Genomic DNA, 26054 nt, shown 5'->3' on the forward strand with positions numbered 1-26054 from the left:
AGTTGATTTACAATGTTGTGTTTCAGATGTACAGCAAAATTATTCTGTTATACATATATATGTATTCTTTTTAAGATTCTTTTTCATCATAGGTTATTATAAGATATTGAATATAGTTCCCTGTGCTATACAGTAGGTCCTTGTTATCTACTTTATATGTAGTAGTGTATATCTGTTAATTCCAAACGTCTAATTTATACCTCCCCCTCTTTCCCCTTTGGTAACCATAGGTTTGTTTTTTATGTCTGTGAGTCTGGTTCTGTTTTGTAAATAAGTTCATTTGTATCATTTTTTTTTAGATTCCACATATAAGTGATAACATGATATTTGTCTTTCTCTGTCTGATTTATTTCACTTAGTATGATAATCTCTAAATTTATCCATGTTGCTGCAAATGCCAATATTTCATTCTTCTTTATGGCTGAGTTGTATTCCATTGTGTATATGTACCACATCTTCTTTATCCATTCATCTGTCGATGGACATTTAGGCTGCTTGCATGTCTTGGCTATTGTAAATAGTGCTACTGTGAACATACGGGTGCATGTATCTTTTCGAATTAGAGTTTTCTCCCAATATGTGCCTAGGAGTGGGCTTGCTGGATCATATGGCAACTCCATTTTTAGTTTTTTAAGGACCCTCCATACTGTTCTCCATAGTGGCTGCACCAATTTATGTTCCCAACAGTGTAGGAGGGTTCCCTTTTCTCCACACCCTCTCCAGCATTTGTTATTTGTAGACTTTTTGATGATGGCCATTCTGACCATTGTGTTTCCCCGGAGCTTTGCCAGCAATGAGGAATTTCAGTTTAAATGTTTCTTGGTGAATTTAGTAGTTATACAGTGGTAACATGTGGTGGTTGATTTGGTAAGTTTATAATTTGCATTTCTCCAACCATGAGGGAAGATACACTTTCTCTTCAGAGTATTTGCACACTGCAGTTTTTCTTTTTTTTTTCTGCAGCAAGGATTGGCAAACTGGGCTGGCCACCTGTTTTGTAAATAAAGCTTTATTGGAACCCAGCCACACCCATTCTTGCTATTGTCTCTGGCTGCTTTTGCACTCTGATTGAGTAGCTGTGACGGGGACCATCTGGCTTGAAAAGCCAAAAATATTTACCATTTTGCTCTTTACAGAAAATATTTGCTGACCTCTGCTCTAGAGGGAATTCTTTTCCCATTTATGAGTCCACTGTTGACCCAGTCTTTGTTCTTAGGCATCACAAGGCCACTTGGATGGCCCGAGCCCATCTGCCTCCAAGCAGAGTCTGCCTCTTTCCATTGTGTGGTGAAGGAAAGTCTGTCCTTTTGTCCTCCTCCAGCTGTGCCACTTTACCCCACAATACTGGGACCCAGTGCCCTGACTTTGGGGGTGAATGATTGTCCATTTTATCTGTTCATGTGCTAATGCAGACGAAACTAGTGCTTCACTCATGCAATGTGCATTGCATGCACGAGGCCATTCTGGTCCTCTCCATTTAAAGCAGCCGCTTGAGGGACTACAGAACCGAACCCCAGAGTCTTGATCCAACAGTTGTTGAGTTCCTTCTGTGAGGAGGGGAACCAGAAACACAAATCATCTGAGACAACGCTCCACATGCTTACAGGGCTCCATAAAAATGCCATGTTAATTGCAGTTTTGCAGGGTGCATTGAACAAATCATATAATATCATTGAATGTATCATGTGTTTGTTATATGTCAGTAAGTCATTTGTTGTGTTCCAGATGTTATGGCCCCTGTGTAGATAATTCGGTGCAGGAGGAGATGGGAACAAAAGGGCCTTTGGCCAGAGCTGGGAACAGCCATTGTGGAAGGGGTGGCCCTCACAGAGGGCCTGGCCGCTCTCGTGAAGGAAGAGCTGTGCTGGACAGGGCAGCAGAGAAATGAGGTGGAGGCTGGAGCGGCACGTGGGAACAAGGCAAGGCTTTTATTAAACTGGGGGGAGGTATTATGACATCCCCGTATGCTGTAGGAATTGCATAGATGAGAAGAAAGAATTGACAATGTTGGAAAAAGAGGGACATTTTTTTCCATAAAGTAAAGATGGGGTTCAGAGCACAAGTAGAGGTTTAAGTTTTTTAGCTTCTCGGAGCCTCAGTTTCATCGTCTGTGAAATGGGACAATCAAACTTAAGTTAGGGCAGAATTTCCCAATTGTGGCACTATTGACATTCGGGCTGGATGATTGTTGTGTGCGGCTGTCCTGTACACTGTAGTAGATGCCAGGAGCAGCCCCCTAGTTGTGCCAAAAATGTCTCTAGACATTGCCAAATGCCCTGTTTTGGGGGGGCGTTGAAATCCTGGTTGAGAATCGCTTCTCGCCACCACTTCTCTGTAGGGCCCCTTATAAGTAAACCTCCTTGAAGCCTCCTTATTTGAGAGTGCCTGCTGTTTCCTGTTAGGGGCCTGCCTGATGCAGAAGGTAAGGACTTACTGGCCTCAGACAGACACTCCCCTCGGTGTAATCAGAAACGTGAGAGAGGAGTGAGCTTGGCTTTTCTCCCCTGTGTTTCAGTGTGGGGTCTGGGCCCTATCGGAAGTCTTGTCCCACCCCTAGGGAACTCCTGCTGTGGTGGCTTCTTTGGCTTGGAATGTGCTCTCATCTACCTGTTGCAGTCCTTTCCATAAAGTATTTTCTTACGGAGGTGAATTTCAGATAACGTGAAACCATGTATGCTTTTAATACAATTAGAACGATGAACAACTGTTAAGTTAGAAATTTAACAATTATATAAACAATTAGTCATTTAAAAGTGAACAGTTCAGTGGCAATTTAGTACATTTGTAACGTGCAACCACCTTGTCTGTCTAGTTACAAAGCACTCTCACCACCCCCAGAGGACACCCTGTACCTATTAAGCAGTAGCCTTCTATCTTTATGGGTTTACCTATTCTGTATTCTAGTTCTTCCTGTTTTTTTAAGCACAGTTCAAGTTGCCGCTTTTTCAGTCAGGCTTCCCTGGCCCCCAGCAGGCCAGCAGTGTGTGGTGTGGAAGAGGTCAGGCAGATCAGGGTCTCAGCGCTGCTTTGCTGCCTGACCTCAGGCAGAATTCCTGGCCTGCAGTGGGCACCCAAAGAACCTTACCATCTTTTTCTTTTCTCCGTTATGCCCGCTGAGTGCATTGCAAGGATTGGCCTTCGAGCAGAGAAATGACTTTCCCTCTGCCACTGCGTAGAGAGGCAGGGAAATACCGTTGTGTGTGTGTGTGCAGCCTTGCCCAAGTGACCTAACTCCTCTGTGGACGGGCACCATGATTACTTTGACCTCCTGGGTTGTGGCAGGGATTGGAGAAGGGATATATGTAGAGTGCCTTGGGGGCATCTTGCTGGTTTTCCCCTCCCCACATGGCAGAGAAGCTTTTTCACCTTTACAGTCCCCCAGGGCAGTGAACACAGAGGCCAGGACTGGATTGCTTTGCCTGCGCTCTGGAGAGAAGGAAGCCTGATGAAAGTACTTGTTAGAGCCAGAGGTATAGGATTGCCCACAACAACAGCAATAATAGTTAATATGTATAAAGTGTTTGGTGTATACCAGGCACTGTTCTAGGTGCATGGTATCCATTCACTCATTAATAGCTGTAGGAGGGGACTTCCCTGGTGGTGCATTGGTTAAGAATCCATCTGCCAATGCAGGGGACATGGGTTTGATCCCACATTCCGCAGAGCAACTAAGCCTGCACGCCACAACTACTGAGCCTGCATTCTAGGGCCCGCGAGCCACAACTACTAAAGCCCACGCGCCGAGAGCCCATGCTCCGCAACAAGAGAAGCCGCCGCAATGAGAAGCCTGCGCGCCGCAACTAGAGAAAGCCCACGCACAGCAACGAAGACCCAATGCAGCAAAAAAAAAAAAAAAAAAAAGCTGTAGGAGGTGCAGAGGGGTTAAGTAACTTGTCCTTGGTCACATAGCTGATGATGTAGGATTCGAACCTGCCCTGTCCTACCCTGAATCCCTGCTCTCTCTCCCCAGGAGGTCACTGAAGGCTGGAGATTTGTGGGAAAAATTAGTGTAGGATCTTAAGGATTCTAAACATGAAAGACAACAGCGATGCACCTGAACCAGGTGACTGATTTTCAAACGCAGGTGATTTCTAAGTTAGAGCCTCAGGAGATCACTGCATTTCTCTGACAGGTTTGTGGACCCTGGGTGTATTCCCTGGGGTGCCTTTCTGTTTTCTATTTTCACTTTGATGGAAGCCTGTTCTGTGAATCACTTTGCTGTATACCTGAAACTAACACAATATTGTAAATCAACTATACTCCAATTAAAAAAAAAAAAAAAGAAGCCTATTCTGGCTCATCTGGTTGATAGTGTTGACTCAGGGCTACCCTTACAGAAGGAAGGAAGCAGGAAGGCTGGGGTTTCTTAGAGAAATCATTCCTGAACTGGCAGTGGGGCTGTCACTGCAGGTTTGTTACAGGGGTTGAGGGTGAGCAGGATTTCACAGATGGCCGAGGCAGCGGACTTGAAATTCAATCCTTCCTTCAGCACTTCCATGGGTGAAGGTCTTTTCCTCTCAGCCCCAGTGCTCTGTTGAGTGGAGCCACCTTTCCTTCTTTGTCAAGGATTAGATGCCAGTCAGTTAATGGCTTAGCCCACAGTTGAGGCTCGGTAGGTGGGCACTGGCTCCCTGCTCCTCTTGGGTGGTTGCAGCCGTTGAGGCTGGAAGATTCTTCTTGCCCTGGGAGGGGTCCTGTATTCTCCTCTTGGTCCCTGGGAGAAGGTAGGAAAGAGCCCGGTAGCATCGATTGCTCTGCCTGCCTGTCTCCACAGATACCCCACACTCGCAGACTGCAGAGCTAGGAGGGTGTGATCGCATGCAGAAACCAGTGCCCCGAGAAGGGAAGTGACTGTCCGAGTCACATGGCCAGCAAGCAGCCCGGCCGGGATGAGAACTCCTGATGCCTTGTGACTTCCCACTAGCGCTCCTTCCACTGTTCCTCATGGCCATGGGCCTCCTGGGCACCTCCTGCCGTCGGTGAATGCTCCCAAGGCCGCCCGTGCTCCCTCTGCCCTACGAGACCCCCTTTTCTTCATCCCCGTTCAGGCCTGGGATGGCCACAGGTGCCTTTTCAGGGGTCAGGACTGTCTTTTTCAAGTGCACTTCTTGTCTGGGGAGAGATCGCGTCAGCGAGGGTGGGTGTGTGGTGGGCTGAGACCTGCACAACCTCAGACTGTTTCTCTCTAGAGAACAGGCTTTCTTCCCACGGTGGAGGGGCTTTGCAGGGTGAGGCAGAGGAGGCTGCTGACCTTTCTAGAAAAAGCAGTGGAACGAGTTCCGTCGCAGAGATCTGGGATCATCATGCATATCATTAGGGGTAGGTGCTGTATCCTTGCTCTTCACGGTGGGTCAGGCACCAGCAGCATCAGCGTCACCTGGGACCTTGTGAGAGAGACAGAACCCCAGGCCCCACCCAGCCCTTCTGAATTAGAGCCTGCCTGGAGATTCGTGTGCACCTGAAAGCTTGAGAGTTACTGCGCTAACAATTATCAGGAGTGAGATGATGGAGATTTTTATTTTCTTTGTATATTTCCCCCCGATTTGTTGTTATTGTATTTTTTCACATGAAGTACTCTTTTTTTTTTTAATTGTGGTAAAATACACATAGCAAAGTTTGCCGTCTTTACCATTTTTAAGTGTACAGTTTGGTGGTGTTAAATACCTTCACATTGCTGTGCAGCAACCCCACCATCCATCCCGATGACTCTTTTCATCCTGTTAAACTGCAGATGTGTAGCTATTAAACCCTAACCGCCATTCTCTCCCCTCCCCTCCCCCTGACAGCCACCATTATACTTTCTTTCCCTATGATTTTGATTGCTCTTAGTACCTCATATAAGTGGAATCATGTGGTATTTATCTCTCTGTGTCTGGTGTGTTTCACTTAGCATAAAGTCCTTAAGGCTCATCTGTGTTGTAGCATATTGCAGAGTTTCCTTCCTTTTTAAGGCTGAATAATATCTATTGTATGTATATGCATACATATTTTGCTTATCCATTCATCTGTCAGTATACACTTGGGTTGCTTCCACATTTTAGCTACTGAGAATAATGCTGCTGTGAACATAAGCATACAAATATCTCTTCAAGACCCTGTTTTCAATTCTTTTGTGTATATACCCAGAAATGCTGGGTTATATGATAGTTCTATCACATGAATTACTTTTATGATCAGAAAGAATAGCAAAAGCACTTCAGGGGGGAAAACCTTGTCGAATTTCCAGTTGGCATTGCCCAAGGGCAGGTAGAGTTGTTGGGTGCAGTACTTGGAAAAAGGAAGAAAGCAAGCCTGACTTCCCAGTTGTGGTGTTAGAGAAGAGCTGAAACTGGACCTTCTGCTAAACGGAGAGCAGGATGATTTGATAGACACAGGTGTCAAGAGCGATGTTGAGGGCCTAGGGTCGGCGGGGTCTCTAGCCGTCCTGAGTGACGCTTCAAGATGGCCTCTGGTCTGGTGGGAAGGATGCGTGAGCTATCCTTTCTCAAGACCTCTTCCAGAAAAAATAACAGTGGCAGAGTTTGGGAAGTCAGCTGTATTCCTGTGTGTCCATGGAGAGTCTACTGACTGGTTTGATCTCCAGGCCTGGGGTGAGGCAGGAGCCCGTGTGGTAGTCCTAACAACCCTTGAGGGGCACGATCTCCAGTCGGGGTCACCATTCCACCTATTATTTTCTTAAGTGTTTTTTAAAAAAATTAATTAATTAACTAATTAATTAATTTTTGGCTGCATTGGGTCTTCATTGCTGTGAGCAGGCTTTTCTCTAGTTGTGGTGAGTGGGGGCTACTCTTCGTTGCGGTGCGCGGGCTTCTCATTGCGGTGGCTTCTCTTGTTGCAGAACACGGACTCTAGGCGTGCAGGCTTCAGTAGTTGTGGCTGTGGCATGCGGGCTCAGTAGTTGTGGCTTGCAGCTCTAGAGCGCAGGCTCAGTAGTTGTGGCGCACGGGCTTAATTGTTCCGCGGCATGTGAGATCTTCCCGGACCAGGGCTCGAACCCGTGTCCCCTGCATTGGCAGGCGGATTCTTAACCACCGCACCACCAGGGATGTCCAACGGTTCCAACTATTAGTATTCAAATACAGAACAAAACCTAAACCCATTATCATGGCCCACAAGACCTTTGTTACTGGCCCCTGCCTGTCTGTCTTTGCTTCCCCTTTTCTGCTTTTTTGCTCAAGTCATAAGAGGCTTCCTTTGGGTCCTGGAAGACCAGAAGCCAAGCTGTTCTCTCCTCTCTTCCCTGGCCGTTTGCTCTGCCTGGAATGCTGGTCTTCCATATCTTTCCATGGCTGCTCCTTCTTGTTCTAAAGGGCTCAGCTCAGATATTACGTGTGCAGAGAGGCCTTCCCTGACTGCCCTGGCTGACGTGGCCCTCTTGCTTCCTCCCTGTCATCACCCCATTTAGTTTTTCTTTCTAGTATGACTCTCTAACATCATCTTTATTAGTTTACTTAGGAGCTATTTGTTTCTTCCTGAGAGAATTTTCGCTCCATGAGAAGAAGGTTCTTTTATACCATTTAACCCCTGTGTCCCCAGCACTTAGAACATTGCCTGGCACACAGTAGAAGTTAAATAATTACCGAGTGGGTCAATGCATGTAATTGCTTGTCTTCTCTGAGCTTCAGTTTCCCCATCTGCAATTCAGGGATCCTAATACCTGGCTGGTAGGGTGGTCGTGAAAATTACAGGGCACAGTGCATTCAGAGGACTCAGTTTTGTGCCTGGCATGCAGGAAGTGCTCACCACACAGTTACAGTTGTTAGCAACCGGGTGGCCCTGGCATGACTTACATGAATCACTGACCATCTCTAAGGTGATGCCCTGCTGGTACTCCCTGGTGAAGCCCCGGCTGAGTTGCCCAAGAGAGAAGCAACTCAGTGGCAATTCAAGGCCTGCAGTGTGGAGCATCTGCCCTTGTACAAACTCTAAATTTGGGTCTCCTTTGAAACAACTGTGTTCTGTGTCTGGTGCATCATAATATGCAGCTGTGTCTCTGTTGATTGGAGTCACTGGGTCTCTTGTGGAGCATCAGATGTGGTTCTGACAGTGGTCTGCCTGGGGCTTTGAAGTGTCCTTGCCCCACACCCTCTTAAATGGGAGTTTGGTGTATGCCATGTGTATCAGTTGAGAATGCTTTTGGCTGTAAGTAACAGCCCAATCAATGTACAATGCTTGAACAAATGGAACTGTTTGTTGTGTGAGAGGTATGAGATTTCTAGCTTTGGTTTAGCAGCAAAATGACATCGGGGCTGGTGTCTCTGTGATTCTCTTGGCCTTCGCTGCAGGCTTGTTGCCTCAAGGTAGCAAGATGCTGCTCTGGCTCCACCCGATGTGTTTACGATTAAGGCACGAAGGATGGAAGAAGGAACGAAGCCGTTAACATCTGTTCTTTTGTAAGGATGGCATAATTTCCCCAGATCCCTCCCAGTGCTCTCTGCTTACATGTCATTAGCTAGAACTTCTTACGGGCAGCCTTACAAGAGAGGCTGAGAACAGGAGTAATTAGGTTTTTCGTGGAAAAATGATGTTGGAGATGATGGTGAGGTCAGCCAACAAGCAGTGCCTGCCGTACTAGGAAACTTACAGTTTTAGTTAGACTATTGGTTCTCAACTGGGGGCAATTGTGTTCCCCAGAGGACATTTGGCAGTATCTGGAGACATTTTTGTTGCCACAGCTAGGGGGTGTGTGTGTGTGTGTGTCTGTGTCTGTGTGTGCGCACGCTAATGGTGTCTAGTGGGTAGAGGCCAGGGATGCTGACAGACATCTTAACAATTCACAGGGCAGCCACAGAGAATTATCTGGTCCAAATGTCAGTGACACCAAGGTCGAGAAACACTGAGTTAGACCATTCCAGTAACATCATCCAAATTTGGGGAACACTAGTTTAGCTGCTTTCCTGGGTTGCAGTAACAGGAAAGTGGTCAAACTTCATTTTAATGATGTAGATTACTGATACCTGGTCTTGTTATTGATTTTACTAAAGAGAAGGCTGATGCTAGTTGGGCACAGCCGTACACTGCATGTCAGAGAGTCTTAATAGAAAGCGAATGTCAAACAAAACTAATTAAGCCTCATTGCATTTTAGGATCACAGAACAATGACATGAAAAGACAATTTCTGCTGGAGCGACTGCTGGATGCAGTGAAACAGGTAAGAAGAAAGCTCACGTTTGACTTTGCGGTCAGGTCATAGTGTTAGATGATCAATGAAGCAGTCATTTCTGCCCTTCTATCTACACAGACTTCCTCCCGCTTTGTATCTGGGAACGGTGAGGCTAATCGTTTTCCCCAGCAAATGATAGTGATCAGTGGTAGGGACAAAGGAGCTCCTGTGTCCTGACTTCCTGGAGACCCCCTGGAGGACCCGGCCCCATCCTTCACAGATGTCCCCTTGAGAAGGGCATTGAGTGGGTTTCAGAGCCTCATTTCCAAGCAGTTGTGTTTTAGGGCAACTCCTAAGGGTGCTGCAGTCGTGGTTGGAGTTAGGTCCCCGTGAGCACAAGAACAGAAGTGAGGCCGTGCTCAGGATCGTGTGGATCCCGCGGGTGGGCTCTGCTTGGTTTGGCGGATGCTATTTCTGATGCCTGGCTTTTGGCTGGGTGTGGAAGCGAGCTTTGACATGAGGCTGGCATCAGTTTGCTTGCTTGCAGCTACCAGACAGGCATCATTTCTTGCATATTCATCGCGTGCCTGATTTTCTGCTAAGTGCTTTACATCTAATCCTTCCAACCACCCCGTGAGATAGTTCTTGCAAATATTGCCATTTTACAGATGAAGAAACTGAAGAACTGAAGCTCAGGTCTGACAACTTGCTGCCGACGTCATAGTTAATAAGCAGCAGAGCTAGGATCCAGCCCTAGGAATTCACATTTTGGAAGGGGCGACTGGCAATTATCTGCGTGTAATCACGATGTAGGGAGGTAAATATGTACCTTAATGGAAGTGTCTGTTAAGTGTCGATGTGAGTCCAGAGAATTTAGCATCTGCCCAAGCCTCGAGGCGTCCAGGTATGGTGGGAAGGACACAGACTCAGGTGTAGCTGAGGTTGAAGGCCAGCTTCATCTCTTCACAGCTGTGTGTGCTGGGGCAACTCACCCAGCCTCTCTGAGCGTCCTTCTTCTCTTTAATTGGGTTACCGATCCCTGTAGGGCTGTTGATGGAATTGCATTTGTTAAAGTGGGTAAAGGGCCATGGCCAGCGCCTGTTCCACAATAAATGCACAACCCACATTATTAGTTTCTTTTTTCTTCGCTCCAGAAATGGAAAGTAAAATAAGAAGATGAAGAGTTAAGTCAAGCCACGTCAAATGTAGCAGTTAAACAGAAATAACTTGGATCTTCTGCCTAGAGCTGCTATTATTATTTTGAGGGGTGAAAGTGTTGTATATATATGCCTTTTAAAAATCAACTTTATTGTGGTATAATTTGCATACAATAAAATATACCAGTTTTAAGTGTGCAGTTCCATGAGTTTTGACAAAAGTGTCATTTAAATGTCTATACACACACACACACACGATAATAAATTCAGGAATCTTGCAAACGTGCTACCCACAGTGGAGATTCTACACTTTTGAAAGAGTAGTGGAGAGGGGTGATGGTTGCACAATATTGTGAAGTGAATTGAACTGCATAACTAAAAATGGTCAAAACGGTAAATTTTATTTTGTCTATATCTCAGCACAGTTAAAAAAAAAAAAAGAGCAGTTTGCTTTTGTTTCCACCCTCCCTGGGTGAATTGTGGTTCAGCACCACCAGATGACTTGTCTGAAGCTTGATTTGTGCTGTCATAACTTTACAGCCAGCCATAACAACTTTGGGCCCTGTCAGAAGGGACCCATCATCACAGATTTGTGGAAGTTTTGATTACTGCCTGTTAAGAGCTCTGTGTTATTGACAGTCAGCTGCTGACAGATAGAAGAAGCTTCCTAGATAATCTGCAGGAGGCCGTGTGCTTCTGTTTTCCTCTCAGCGTTGTCTTTGCACAAGGCTCACTTCTCTACGAGCTGGAGATAAGGGCTTCCTTCAAGTGGCGGCTGGAAGGCTGGGGTGCCCGCCGTCTTAGGTCTTGGGCTGACACCCAGGGCATGGGGACACCCTGACTTGGCACCCAGAGTTCCTGGCCTTGTGTCCCCCGCGACCCTGAAAGCCTGTGGGGGAGGTTTTGTATGTCCCATCCCAACAGCTGATCTCAGCAGCTTCTTTTTCTGTGCAGTGCCAGATCCGCTTTGGAGGGAGAAAGGAGATCGCCTCGGATTCCGACAGCAGGTAAATATGTAGCTTCTGAAACCCTTTACCTTCAAAGACCAAAAAGGTGGCCAGAGATTGACCAGCTTCTATATTCTGCCGCTGCAGCCAGGTGGGGCAGTGATTGCATTTGGGGGATCTGTAGATCATCTGTGCAGTGACTACTTGTCTAAAGTATTTCCAGCTTCCTGTCATCCTCCTTCTAGGAACCTACTCTGAGTGAATTCCTTGAAATGACTTTCCGCATGAAGTTATTTTCACGGTAATTTAATAATGATGAAAACTCAGAAATCTGAATGCTCAACAATTGGGAAATGGTGAATAAACTACAGTGCATCGGTAGAATGGAACGTTATATAGCCATTACGTTGATGTCCATACAGAATTTGTTTTAAGCAGAAAAATGCAAATGTCGTGATTTAAAAATAATACATTTAGTAAAAGTAAGAAGAGCAGGATACAGAGTTAATATGGATTCAGAGTGATCCTCGCTATGTGAAACAACAACTCTGGCAAAAAACATACCAAAATGTGAATAGAGGTCATGTTGAGGTTAAGACTTGGGAATCTTTATACTTTCTGATATTTTTTTCATGTTTTATACTGTGATCATGTGTCCCTTCTATAATTAAAAAAAAAAAAGTCCTAAAAATGGCCTTTGACCTTCATGACCCTTCATGACCTGACATGACTGCATAAGCTTATAACACTGCCTAGGAGGAGAAGCAGATGTTTTGGCGAAGGTAAGAGACACAGGCATTTGCTGGAAATGCCCAGTGAAGTCGTTCAGGGCTAATGCATGCTCTGCAGCCCTGGAGGGGCAGGAGGAACATTCCCGCAAAGGAAGGGGAGGGAAGGGAACTCACTTGCTCAGCATTCACCTCATCCTGGAGACTGCAAGTGTTCCCCACCCTCTGACCCTGACCCACCCAGCCCAGCCAGTTCCCTTCTCTGTCCTTCCAGAACCTTTCTCTTTGTGGCACTTGACCAGCCATGAGCAGTGGGTGTAGTGCTACATTTTAAGCGAGCTATGGGGACTATTTGAAACCGGTGCAGATTTACAGTTCTCCCCACCCTTACACTCTCTGCTGCTTCTTTCTCAGTTTTTCTCCATAACACCAACTAACAGCTGTCCATTATGCTTTTTAATTTTGTTTCTTTCTGTCGCCCATACCATAACAGCGGGCAGGGATGTTTGGCTGTCATGTTCACGGGTGTATCCCCAGTGCCTAGAAGCATCTAGAAGGTGCTCACGGAGATTCGTTGTCTGGTTGAGTGTGTGCGTGGCTTTGTACCACACATGGTCAAGTGTTTTTTTATTTTTAAATGTTTATTTATTTATTTATTTGGCTGCCTCGGGTCTTAGTTGCAGCATGTGGGATCTTTGTTGCGGCACATGGGATCTTCATTGCGGCATGTGGGATCTTTTGTTGTGGCGGGTGAGCTCTTCGTTGTGGTGTGCGGGCTCTAGGGTGCGCGGGCTCAGTAATTGCAGCACGTGGGCTTAGTTGCCCCGTGGCATGTGGGATCTTATTTACCCGACCAGGGATCGAACCCGAGTCCCCTGCATTGGAAGGCAGATTCTTAACTACTGCACCACCAGGGAAGTCCCTGGTCAAGTGTTTAAAGAGGTTGTGGGCTTGGAGGGCAGAGGGGCAGCTTCTCCATTTTTTTCTTTCTCAGTGTTTTGCACAGACATTCTGTGCCCATCACACATTAGGTTCTCTGTATGTTTGTGGCATTAGATCATTAAACTGAATTTTTGCTTCAGTTCTTCCTGAGGGCTTACTATGGGGCCTGACCTCCGTCAGCACAGGGGTTCTCATTTTGGAACCCAAGGTCCACCTGCATGAGAATGAGAGGCTTATTAATTAATAATGCAATTCTGTACCCCATCCTAGATCTCCTGAACCAGGAGGTGTGTATGTGCGAGTGTGTGCATGCATGTGTGTGTATGGGTGTGTGGGTGTGTGGGTGTATGTAGTCGGGAGTTCTTTATCACTTTTCTTCATAATTATTCTTTTCATTTCCTGAGAGAGAGAACCCATTTCTGAATGTTAGGTTAACGTGTTGTTATATAATAGAGCTTACTATTACAACTTTTATTATGTAAACTGTTGTGTTTTATAGTAGAATTAACAAAGTTAGTTCCTTCCATGGTAACTGGTTTCCGGCTAAAAGGAGTATCCTGCTTAATAACGATAATGATAGTTACTGTCTCTTACTGTTCCAGCTGCCCTTTGTTCGTGTCGCCTCTTAGCCTCAGTGCAGCCTCAGGAGGAGCAGCGGTGTAGTTCTTTACAGATAAGAAAACAGAGGCTCAGAGAGGGCAAGTAAGACAGCCTAGGTGAGTCATCTCGGGGATGTTAGAGTTGGAGGTTGGACCCTAGTTTCTTGGGCTCCAAAGTCTATTCTTTCTCTGTTATATCACCTTTAGCGATTATATCGGTTTGGAAGCTGGGTTTAAAAAAATTTTTTGTTTTCTCCCCCCTAGAGGGTTCCTTCTCAATATCAGAGTCTTGGTCTCATCTTGCAATGTGTTTGGCTAAAGGTGGCACCACCTTCACGTAGGAAAGGTCACATCGTTTTCCTTATTCTGTGAGAAAGTTTAACCTCAAGTGGGAAAGTCAGTGAATATTTTAAAACAACTGTCATGAAGTCTGAAAAGAAAGATGAGTCACCTCTCTCCTCACCCCTGACAAACGGCCTGGCACCGGAATGGATCTCAAATCCATTCGCTTCTCTCCAGCTCTCCGGCCGTTGCCCTGTCCCAGTCACCACATGGCTCCCAGGACAGTTGCCGCGGACCCGCCACCGTCTTCCTTCTTGGCCTGCCTCCTGTGCGTTGAGAGGGTTCTGCAGAGCGCGGATTCCCACCGGTCACTCCCCCACGGAAAACCTTCCACTGGCTTCCCTTTGCTTTGGGAAAAAGGCCCACATCCTTAGCAGCCTGGAGGGCCCCATACCTCTCCCCTGGCTCTTTGCTCCTGCCACCCTGCCCTGGCCTTTCTGTTTTTTGTTTTTTGTTCTTAAAGCCTTTCAGTAATGTTTCAGGGGAACCTTCCAGACCCCTGATATGAATCCTCCACACTCCTCTCCAGCCCTGGCCATCTGGACCTGTTTTCCTTGCTCTGTCCTATGGACTGGCAAACTCTTTCTGTTAAGGCCTGGATTTGGCCTCAGGCTGTATTTTGCTGACCCCTGCTCTGTACTGTTAGATTCTATAAACCTCTGTTTCTCATTACTACACGTCTGTGTGATGAATCGATTACATCTGTCTGCTCAACTGGATGACCAGCTGGAGAGAAGCCTGTTTTGCCCACACTACATCCACAGCGCCTGACACATAGTAAGTGCTTAGTAAGTACTTATTGGATTACTCATTTGTTCAACAGTTAGTTACTGAACACCGACTTGGTGTCACAGACACTGGGGCTTTCCAAATATTTCAGACAGATTTCTACCCCTCAGGTGGCTTCGTGTCCACCTGGGAAGATAGTCCAGTGAGGCAGTGATCACAACATGCGACGCCGAGGGCCATGTCCAGGGGGCTGTCGGATGCCCTGGGCAGGCTGGTGCGAAGGTTCATGGGCTCTCAAGGCCTGAATCTGGCGCTTCCCCTTTCCAGCTGCATCACTAACTTTTCTAAGCCCAAGAATTAGGTCTACTGTGATACTGTGATTTATAATATAATAAGAAATACACATGATTGTTCTTTGCCCCATTCCTGGTACTGAGCTCCTAAACCCCCTGGAATTTCCAAAGTGGTGATAGCCAGAAAGGTGTCTTTTGTTATGTTAATGTAGTGATTTCTGGAAAGCACCAGAAGTTGGAGGCTGGTTGCCAGGAGAACCAACCACGTGATTAGAGGGTTGGAACTTTCAGTCCCATCTCACCACCACTAGGGAGGGGAGAGGGGCTGGAGATGGAGTTTAGTTGCCAATGGTCAATGATTTAATCAATCAAGCCTATATAATGAAGCCTCCATAAAAACCCAAGAGGACGGGGTTCAGAGAGCATCTGGGTTGGTGAATACTTGGAAGTGCGAGGAGAGTGGTGTGCTGGGAGAGGGCCTGGAAGCTCTGTGCTCTTTTCCCATACCTTTCTTCCATCTGGCTGTTCCTGAGTTATATCCTTTTTTTTTCTTTTTTTTTTTTTTAACATCTTTATTGGAGTATAATTCCTTTACAATGGTGTGTTAGTTTCTGCTTTATAACAAAGTGAATCAGCTATACATATACATATATCCCCATATCCCCTCCCTCTTGCATCTCCCTCCCACCCTCCCTATCCCACTCCTCTAGGTGGTCACAAAGCACCGAGCTGATCTCCCTGTGCTATGCGGCTGCTTCCTACTAGCTATCTGTTTTACATTTGGTAGTGTATATATGTCCATGCCACTCTCTCACTTTGTCCCAGCTTACCCTTCCCCCTCCCCATGTCCTCAAGTCCATTCTCTACGTCTGCGTCTTTATTCCTGTCCTGCCCCTAGGTTCTTCAGAACCTTTTATTTTATTTTATTTTTTAGATTCCATATATCTGTGTTAGCATATGGTATTTGTTTTTCTCTTTCTGATTTACTTCATGCTGTGTGACAGCCTTTAGGTCCATCCAACTCACTACAAATAACTCAATTTCATTTCTTTTTATGGCTGAGGAATATTCCATGTATATATGTGCCACATCTTCTTTATCCATTCATCTGTTGATGGACACTTAGGTTGCTTCCATGTCCTGGCTATTGTAAATAGAACTGCAATGAACATTGTGGTACATGACTCTTTTTGAATGATGGTTTTCTCAGGGTATATGCCCAGTAGTGGGATTGCTGGGTTGTATGGTAGTTCTATTTTTAGTTTTTTAAGGAACCTCCATACTGTTCTCCATAGTGGCTGTATCAATTTACATTCCCACCAACAATGCAAGAGGGTTCCCTTTTCTCCACACCCTCTCCAGCATTTATTGTTTGTAGATTTTTTGACGATGGCCATTCTGACTGGTGTGAGGTGATACCTCATTGTAGTTTTGATTTGCATTTCTCTAATGATTAGTGATGTTGAGCATCCTTTCATGTGTTTGTTGGCAATCTGTATATCTTCTTTGGAGAAATGTCTATTTAGGTCTTCTGCCCATTTTTGGATTGGGTTGTTGGATTTTTTGATATTGAGCTGCATGAGCTGCTTGTAAATTTTGGAGATTAATCCTTTGTCAGTTGCTTCATTTGCAAATATTTTCTCCCATTCTGAGGGTTGTCTTTTCGTCTTGTTTATGGTTTCCTTTGCTGTGCAAAAGCTTTTAAGTTTCATTAGGTCCCATTTGTTTATTTTTGTTTTTATTTCCATTTCTGTAGGAGGTGGGTCAAAAAGGATCTTGCTGTGATTTATGTCATAGAGTGTTCTGCCTATGTTTTCCTCTTAAGAGTTTTATAGTGTCTGGCCTTACATTTAGGTCTTTAATCCATTTTGAGTTTATTTTTGTGTATGGTGTTAGGGAGTGTTCTAATTTCATTCTTTTACATGTACCTGTCCAATTTTCCCAGCACCACTTATTGAAGAGGCTGTCTTTTCTCCATTGTATATTCTTGCCTCCTTTATCAAAAATAAGGTGACCATATGTGCGTGGGTTTATCCCGGGTTTTCTATCCTGTTCCATTGATCTATATTTCTGTTTTCGTGTCAGTACCATACTGTCTTGATTACTGTAGCTTTGTAGTATAGTTTGAAGTCAGGGAGCCTGATTCCTCTAGCTCCGTTTTTCTTTCTCAAGATTGCTTTGGGGGCTTCCCTGGTGGCGCAGTGGTTGAGAATCTGCCTGCCAATGCAGGCGACACGGGTTCGAGCCCTGGTCTGGGAAGATCCCACATGCCGCGGAGCAACTAGGCCTGTGAGCCACAACTACTGAGCCTACGCGTCTGGAGCCTGTGCTCCGCAACAAGAGAGGTCGTGACAGTGAGAGGCCTGTGCACAGCGATGAAGAGTGGCCCCCACTCGCCACAACTAGAGAAAGCCCTCGCACAGAAACGAAGACCCAACACAGCCAAAAATAAATAAAAAAAAAAAAAAAAAAAAAAAAAGATTGCTTTGGCTATTCAGGGTCTTTTGTGTTTCCATACAAATTGTGAAATTTTTTGTTCTAGGTCTGTGAAAAATACCATTGGTAGTTTGATAGGGATTGCATTGAATCTGTAGATTGCTTTGCCTAGTATAGTCATTTTCACAATGTTCATTCCTCCAATACAAGAACATGATATATCTTTCCATCTGTTTGTATCATCTTTAATTTCTTTCATCAGTGTCTAATAGTTTTCTGCATACAGGTCTTTTGTCTCCTTAGGTAGGTTTATTTCTAGGTATTTTATTCTTTTTGTTGCAATGGTAAATGGGATTGTTTCCTTAATTTCTCTTTCAGATTTTTCATCATTAGTATATAGGAATGCAAGAGATTTCTGTGCATTAATTTTGTATCCTGCTACTTTACCAAATTCATTGATTAGCTCTAGTAGTTTTCTGGTAGCATCTTTAGGATTCTCTATGTATAGTATCATGTCATCTGCAAACAGTGACAGCTTTACTTCTTCTTTTCCGATTTGGTTTCCTTTTATTTCTTTTTCTTCTCTGATTGCTGTGGCTAAAACTTCCAAAACTATGTTGAATAATAGTGGTGAGAGTGGACAACCTTGTCTTGTTCCTGATCTTAGGGGAACTGGTTTCAGTTTTTCATCATTGAGAATGATGTTGGCTGTGGGTTTGTCATATATGGTCTTTATTATGTTGAGGTAAGTTCCCTCTATGCCTACTTTCTATGCCTACCCATCATAAATTGGTGTTGAATTTTGTCGAAAGCTTTCTCTGCATCTATTGAGCTGATCATATGATTTTTCTCCTTCAATTTATTAATATGGTTTTTCACTTTGATTGATTTGCATATGTTGAAGAATCCTTGTATTCCTGGGATAAACCCCACTTGATCAGGGTGTATGATCCTTTTAATGTGCTGTTGGATTCTGTTTGCTAGTATTTTGTTGAAGATTTTTACAGCTATGTTAATCAGTGATATTGGCCTGTAGTTTTCTTTCTTTGTGACATCCTTGTGTGGTTTTGGTATCAGGGTGATGGTGGCCTCATAGAATGAGTTTGGGAGTGTTCCTCCCTCTGCTATATTTTGGAAGAGTTTGAGGAGGATAGGTGTTAGCTCGTCTGTAAATGTTTGATAGAATTCGCCGGTGAAGCCATCTGGTCCTGGGCTTTTGTTTGTTGGAAGATTTTTAATCACAGTCTCAATTTCAGTGCTTGTGATTGGTCTGTTTATATTTTCTACTTCTTCCTGGTTTGGTCTCGGATGGTTGTGCTTTTCTAAGAATTTGTCCATTTCTTCCAGGTTGTCCATTTTATTGGCATAGAGTTGCTTGTAGTAATTTCTCATGATCCTTTGTATTTCTGTGGTATCAGTTGTTACTTCTCCTTTTTCATTTCTAATCTGGATGCCATTTTAAATTTACCATCTTAGGAAAAGTTCTAGGCAGGACTGCGAGGGGTTGGCTTCTGGTTGCAGCTGGTGAGTCTAGCTGGTTGGATGAATATCAGTAGGAACCTTGGAAAGGATGGTACACTGGTGTATCTGCCAGGACTCTTTGGTAACAGGCAACAGAAATTTACTCCAGTTGAGGATATTGTGAGCTCATGGAATTGATGACAGGTCAGGTTTGGAAACAGGAAGGAGTCAAAGCAGCTTTGGAAGTCTCCTAACCTGGAAACAGGGTCCGTGAAATGGTCTCCTAGCAGGAATGGTCCAGTTAAGGCCCTGCTGCAGGAGTGGACACCAGCTGTTTTCTGCCTCACTCTCATTCTGCCCAAGGTTGCCATTCCAGGGAGGAGGCACCTGAGTGACCAGTCTCAGGTCACGTGGCCGTCTCCTGGCCACCAGCAGAAGGATTGGCTGATGGAGCTTCCTGGGACCCTGTTGACTTACATAGTGCGAAGATGTCTGCTTGGGTTCATCATCATCCCCCCAAGACAGTATCCAGTAAGGAAGAAATAACCCTTCAAAATGAAATCTGGGTGCTGTTATGAAGGTGGAGTGAATATAGGGTGGCAGAATGCACAGCAGTTGTCCCTGTCACTGCCATATTATAATCTTTCCCATGACAGTTCTGTGTGGTTTGAAAATACCTGTAGGCAGTGGAATGGGGCTGGAACACAGACTGCATATTTTCCCAGCTTGGTCCTCACTCTCTACCACATCCCTTCTTGTTTTCCTAGCACAGAGTTTCCCCAAGTGAGAGATTTGTATCATTGCAGGTACTTAACATTATTTTAAGTGTTAAATACCACAGCATTACATTCCTTTCAATTGCCCAGTAGCTCAGTTCCTTTTAAATCGCAGTGATATTGGGGGAAAGACTTGGTTTGGTATTAATATTAAGCTGAATTAAATGAAATTGCCAATATTTGATCATTTTTTGACATACCAGAATAGTAGTATCATACAGTTGAAAACAGTATCTCGAACACCCCCTGCCTCTCTGTAAACAGAGCGTACAGGTTTCAAGTACAGTCCTCCCCTGACAGCAGCAGAGACAGGATTTTATACTTTATTTGGATGGCATTTACTTTTAGGGCTACTCTGTTGAGGGCCCACAATGCTGGCTTTGCATTTGCAATAGAGATAGAGTTTTTCCTTTTAAAACAGGTTTATACAAGTCGAAAAAGTGAGTCGGACTCAAGACAAGTAAATAATAGAAATATCCTCACGAGTGACAAAAGTGGCCGAGGTGTCTGTGGACAACAGACGTTGAGGAAAGAAAAAGCGGGCTGGACCGCAGCTGTTGGGTGTGGGGGCCTACATGATATACAGTATTGTTCTGTGAAAATCCCAAATGTGAGTATGCTTGTGTGTGGGTGTGCCTGCCCGAGTGTGTGAGTGCTTGCGTGCCTGAGACATTTGTTTGGTCTCGTGAGATTACACCGCAAGATGCAACAGTCCTCACATGAAGTATAAAACAACATTGACAGGAAGGGAAATGACAGGCAGCACTTGTTTTTTCCCATCAGATTTTGTCCTCAGAAACTGGCGGAAGTGGTGGCGGTCATAACGCGTGGGCTCCTCGTCCCATTCTGTTGGCCTTGTTCCCCTGCTCTGTTTTCCCCTAAGGACGACCCATTCTTGTGCTTCGTTAAAATTATTCCTCGTTCCGTCAGTCAGACTGGCCTGTGGGGAGGCTGTCTTGTATCTTTTGAATAGTGTGCCTTCTAGAAAGAATGGCCCAAGAACACAGCAGGCCCTGGAAGTTACCTCTAGATATGCTGGTGCTCCACAGACGCTTCTTCTTCCCGTGTGGAATTACAGAGCATGCTAAGTTTTCCCATTGAATTGGAAAGAGCAGCCCAAACTGGGGGGCAGCAGGGTGAGCGTGGGGTTTGGAGCTCAGAGTCTGAATCCTGGTGTGGCCAGTTCCGGGTCGTGTTGGACTGTGGGCAGGTTTCTGACTTGCTTGTGCCTCAGTGTCCTTGTATGTACATGGGGAGAGTAGCGATAGTATTCACTTCATAGAGTTGTGAGTTAGTTCATGTGCAGCCCTTAGAACAGTGCCTGGCAGCTAGTAAGTTTCTAGAAATTGTTAGCTGTTGTTACTGCCATTATAATTTTGTGTGAAGTGTCTTGACACTTGTGTTAACTGCCATTATAATTTTATGTGAAGTGTCTTGACACTCTGCCGTTATGGGTGGCAGTGAGTTGGCTTTGGGTATTTGCCTCATTTAGAAATTGTAAATTTTTGTTACTCGTTCAGGTGACTATGTCAGAAGAAATCAGAGAGGAGAATTTCTTCTCCTTCCAAAACATGCCAGGGAAGAGAGCTTTGTTTTGGTGATTTTTCTTTACCTGTTAAGGAATTCAGAACGGTTTTGAACTTTTTAGGAAGCTAGACAACAAACAGCTGCTCTTTGCTGTTCCCTAATGTTGTTTCTTAGCACAGTTGAAAACTGTCCTGTGTATTCCTCTGGACGCTTATGAAACTGAATGGCTTTTTCAGACATTCCTTTTCCTCTTTTAAATGTCTTTGGATGTTCATCATGTGATTTTTTAACCTTCAGTTTGTCACAGGTTTCTCACCAGCCTCTTAGTGGTTTGAGGTGTTCACTGGGTGTGCTCATCCTTCTCATCCTGGCAAAAAACCCTGGGGTTCATTAATTGGATTTCTCATCTCCGCAGCCCTGTGCACTTGATTTCCACTTTGAGGCTCTGTGGTAGATAATTCCACACTGCATATTCTTTCATTTTACTTTATTGATCAAATGAATTGATTTCTTTTTGAAAAAGATAATTTTTAGCAAATGGGGAGCCCTAGGGCATTTAGCAAATCTGAGCACATTTCCATGTGAATTTTAATATTTATATTGTTTATACTGATAGTTGCTGAGAGCAGTGCTTGGCCCATAGGAAATCGTATGTAAGCACGGTCGTCATCAACATCACCCCTATGCTGGTGTGGAGAGAGGCCTTGAGCATGAAGTATGAGCTTTGGAGTCAGGCGTACTTATCTTCATGCCCACTCGGTCCACAGATCACCAGTTACCAGCTGTGTAATTTAGGACTTGCTCAGCTTCTCTAGGCCTCTCTTGCACGATCTGTAAAATTAGATGATGATCGTGGTACCCACTTCCTAGGGTTGAAGTGAGGATTAGATGTAATATTATTTGCTTGACACACCCAGTGAGAACTTAGTAAGCGCAATACATTTTCTTCCTATGACTAGACATACCAGTGTTTTGACTAATTTGGAAACTAAAGGCTGGAATGATTGCTCATTAATTCCTTCATTTAGCAGATGCTTGTTTATAGGTCACTGGGTTGGCATTGGGGCTGCAAACTGGACGAGATGGTTGCTATTCTTAAGGAACTCAGAATTGAGCCTGGGCGATGGACATGTAAATTGCAGACAGTCATGGTGGCCTGTGGTAATAATTACATAGTATAGACGTGAGAGGCGAGTACAGGGTCTTTAGTGGTCAAATGGGCAGGATGGGACTTCCAGGCAGCAGGAGTAGCAAATGTGAAGACGCAGGGGTGTGTGAGAAAGTAGTGGAATCATGGATGATGTGTTGTATGTGTTGGGAGCTGGGCTGGAAGGTCAGTAGATTCTTGGCTTGCTGTCATGGGGAAGTGTTTGAACTTTATCCACTAGGGTATTATTTCTTAAACTATGGCTATTCGTATACTCTTTTCACAGTTTTTGCCATTTCCGTATACCATCTGAGCCAGAGATTGGCTTGAGGTGGAATTTCAAGGCCTTGTCTACTCTGGTCTTGTCATAAGCCATCAGTGAAATCAAAGATTGATGGCTGCTTCTATTTTTTTCTTGACATAGTAAAATGATTAACCTAAAAATGTTCATTTATGGTCCCCCTAAAATCATGTCATGTACCATATACCCATAGCAAACTGTGGAAAGAAAGATAATGACGTTGTCAGATTTGCATTTCAGGAGGGTAGCTGCTGATCAGCATGCCAGGGGGACGGGCAGGTTGATGGGACCTGGGGTTGCAGCCAGAGGCCGTGGCTCTGTGCAGTAGGCAGGGAAGCTGAGTGGAGGTGGTGGTATTGGGAGAAGGGACGGAAGGCTTAGGACTGAGGCTTGGTAAGATTGGCTGACGTGGGGGATGAGGCATAAATGCTCTGGCTCTAAGAGATGACCAGAAATCAGAACAAATGTATATTGTTTTAAATTTTGTTTGTTTTATTTATTTTTATTTTTTTGGCTCTAGTAATGGGCTGTAAATTTTATTCTGAGTGGCCTTTGCTTTTTCAAAGGTACATCTGTACTGCAGAGTTGCCTGCATCTTATTTGTTTTTGTTTTTGTTTTTTTTAATTGGAGTGTGGATGATTTACAATGTTGTGTTAGTTTCTGCTGTACAGCAAAGTGAATCAGTTACACATATAGATATATCCACTGTTTTTTAGATTCTTTTCCCATATACATCATTACAGAGTATTGAATAGAGTTCCCTATGCTATACAGTAGGTCCTTATTAGTTATCTATTTTATATATGGTAGTGTGTATGTCAATCCCAATCTCCCTCCCCACCACCCGTAACCATAAGTTTGTGTTCTACATCTGTGACTGTATTGTTTGTTTAAAGGAAGCTTTCGGTGTGGAGTTTTCTTTCTCCCAGGCTATGGACTCCAACCAAACTTGAAGATCCCTTGGCCACTGACTTTGATTTTTTTTGTTGTTGTTGTTTGACCGCCCTGCGCAGCATGTGGGATCTTAGTTCCCCAACCAGGGATCGAACCTGTGCCCCCTGCAGTGGAAGCTCGGAGTCTTAACCACTGGACCACCTTGGCCACTGACTTGATACACGTTAACCATTTCCTCACCCCTTCTGCATTGAGGGGCTCTTGCTTTTCTCCATCCTCTTTTTCCCTTTTGATTTACCAGCTTCTTCAGCTGATTCCTTCTCAGCTGCCATCTCCTGTTCCTGACTTTGAAGCTCCTCATCTGCCAAAAGAATCGCAAGTGGTGTTTGTGTCTAGACCAGAGCTGGAGGGTCTGTCTACCCCAGAGAACACTGTTACTGTGTTTATATTAGTAACTTTAAAAAATGGTCAGAAATGATGATTTAACCCATTTAAAAGTTGGTTATTTTTCTAATTTCTGGTTCCTCTGGTAGAACATTCATTTGAATTCTTTTTACATGCCTGTCTGCCATCCTCAGGCTTTCACACGAACAGTATCTTTTTTTTAAAATTAATTTTTATTGGAGTATAGTTGCTTTACACACACTGATAGTATCTTGAAAACTACTGCCTTGTGAGTTTTCACTGTTACCAAGCTTGCATTTTTTCTGGTTCTTTGTCAACTGTTTTTTTCCCCCTCTTTTTTCTCTACCATATCCTCTTCTCCCTCCCTCTGGGTAACATGTTAATGATCAAGAATCATTTGTTCTGTATGTTTCTCCACATTCATTTAATCTTTTACAATTAAAATACATGTGTATACACACACACGCACGCAGGTTTTATTACCATTGTCTTACAAAAATTGAATTATATATAATGTTCTGCATCTGTATTTTCTCTCTTGGCACTACCCTGTCAAAACCTTTCCAAGCTAGAGTTCTAAAAATTCTTTTTAAAAGGCTGTATTATATTGCATGATGCAGATATACCAACAATTGCCTATGAAGTAATATTGACTTTGTTTCTAATTTTTACTACTATGGACAGTGAAACAACAGATGTCCTTGAGCATGTTTTCTTATGTACTAAGGATTTTGTTTGGCAGAGATTTCCAGGTTGGGTTGCTGGGCCAAAGAGAATGTGTTTATTTTTAATAGTTGTGGTCAGGTATCTTTCTAAAAATTTCTACTGGCAGTGCATGAAACTACCCTTTTCTTACTTCCTAATAATAGTTTTGAGTGTTGTTTTGAAGTTTTGTCAGTCTGATGGTTGAAAAGTGGTGGCTCACTGTCATTTTAATTTGCATGTTGATTGCTAGTGAATTTCCGTTTTTTTTTTAATATTTGTGAGCTATTTGGCTTTGCTCTCTTGTGCAAAGCTGCTTCATATTGTTTGTCCAATTTCTTGTTGGATTATTTGTCCCCTTGTCAATTTGTGAGAGCTCTTTGTATATTATAGTAATTAATTAACCTTTCATCTGTTTTCTGCGTTGCAAATATTTTTTTTCAAATCTGTCCATTATCTTTGTAGGCACAGGTAATAGTATCTGTTACAATACTACATTTAAAAATTTTTACATGGTTAAATGTCTTTTTACTGATTCCATATACCAACCTACCAGTTTCTGTGTTTTCAGTGTTTTAAGATCTTCCTCAATGTTAGAGTATGCATGTGGTCTTTTACATTTTCTTACAAGATTTTTAATGTGTACAGTTAAGCCTTTGATCCATCTGGAATTTATCTTTGTAGGGTTTCTGAGATAAAACTAAAACCAATTTTAGTTTCTTCTAGGTGGATGCCACCTTTCTCAGAGATCTTTTTGGCTCGTTATCTCTGGGCTGCAATTTACTTTCATTCCATTTACCTAGCACAGAGAGAGGGTGCTCTAGGCCAAAGCACGGAGGACTAATTGAGAGCCCTGCGCTGATTTGATTCACTGGTCCCAGCACCCCTGGCACAGCAAGGAGTGGGAGAGAGCCTTGTACGCTGGTGCTGTCATGCTGAGGAGGAGGAGCCCAGCCTTAAGCCCAGCCCTCATTATCCTTGCTCTAGATGAGTTTGCCTGAATTTTCAAGGATGCTTAAGTCTGCCCACCTGATGGTAGATGATGCAAATAATTGAGAGGACAGGCTTATGGAAGCCCAGTCCTCTTCCTCTTTCTCTCCCTCCTCCTTCAAATGGGAATCATACCATTTATATTACACTGTAACTTGCTTTTTTTTTTTGCTTTTTTTTTTTTTTTAATAACTTGGCCATGTATTATGGACATTGTTTCGGGTCAATAGGTAACATAATGGTGCAGCCTACCATCCATGTCTTCTTTATGTGTAATTAAGAAAGAAAAACCAGTGCCAGTTTTAATTGGATAATTTCATCAATTATGAGGCACACTTGGATTTCTGAGACCTTAAAATGTGGGGAAAAAAGGTGCTTCTAGGTTGTTTAGGTTTGGCATCTCATTCTTTTAAAATTTCTACATAATATTTTGTAGTGTGGAGGTGCTGTAACTTATTTACTGTTTTCCTGTTAATGGACGTTCAGGTTGTGTCTAGTTTTGTTTCTGCTTTTACTATTATAACAATGCTGCAATAAAAATATTTGTGTATATGTATGCCTTCGCCTACTAATG

At 44.0% G+C, this 26054-nt stretch overlaps 1 protein-coding gene across 5 annotated transcripts in view; it reads left to right on the plus strand.

The window, feature by feature from the left end:
* The window catches only part of SNX29 (sorting nexin 29), a 562097-nt gene that overhangs the window by 9403 nt on the left and 526640 nt on the right, over positions 1-26054 (plus strand). For 2 of the 5 annotated variants that reach the window (XM_061208309.1, XM_061208310.1), the window contains exons 2-3: positions 9087-9151; positions 11215-11267. In XM_061208309.1, coding sequence (XP_061064292.1) covers positions 9087-9151; positions 11215-11267 — 118 coding nt within the window. Of the gene's footprint in view, positions 1-5269; positions 5320-9086; positions 9152-11214; positions 11268-26054 lie in introns of those variants that run through there. The other 3 variants (XM_061208308.1, XM_061208311.1, XM_061208312.1) reach the window with 3 other exon arrangements.

Source organism: Eubalaena glacialis, chromosome 13 (genome assembly GCF_028564815.1).
Source record: "Eubalaena glacialis isolate mEubGla1 chromosome 13, mEubGla1.1.hap2.+ XY, whole genome shotgun sequence".
Taxonomy (NCBI): Eukaryota; Metazoa; Chordata; class Mammalia; order Artiodactyla; family Balaenidae; genus Eubalaena; species Eubalaena glacialis.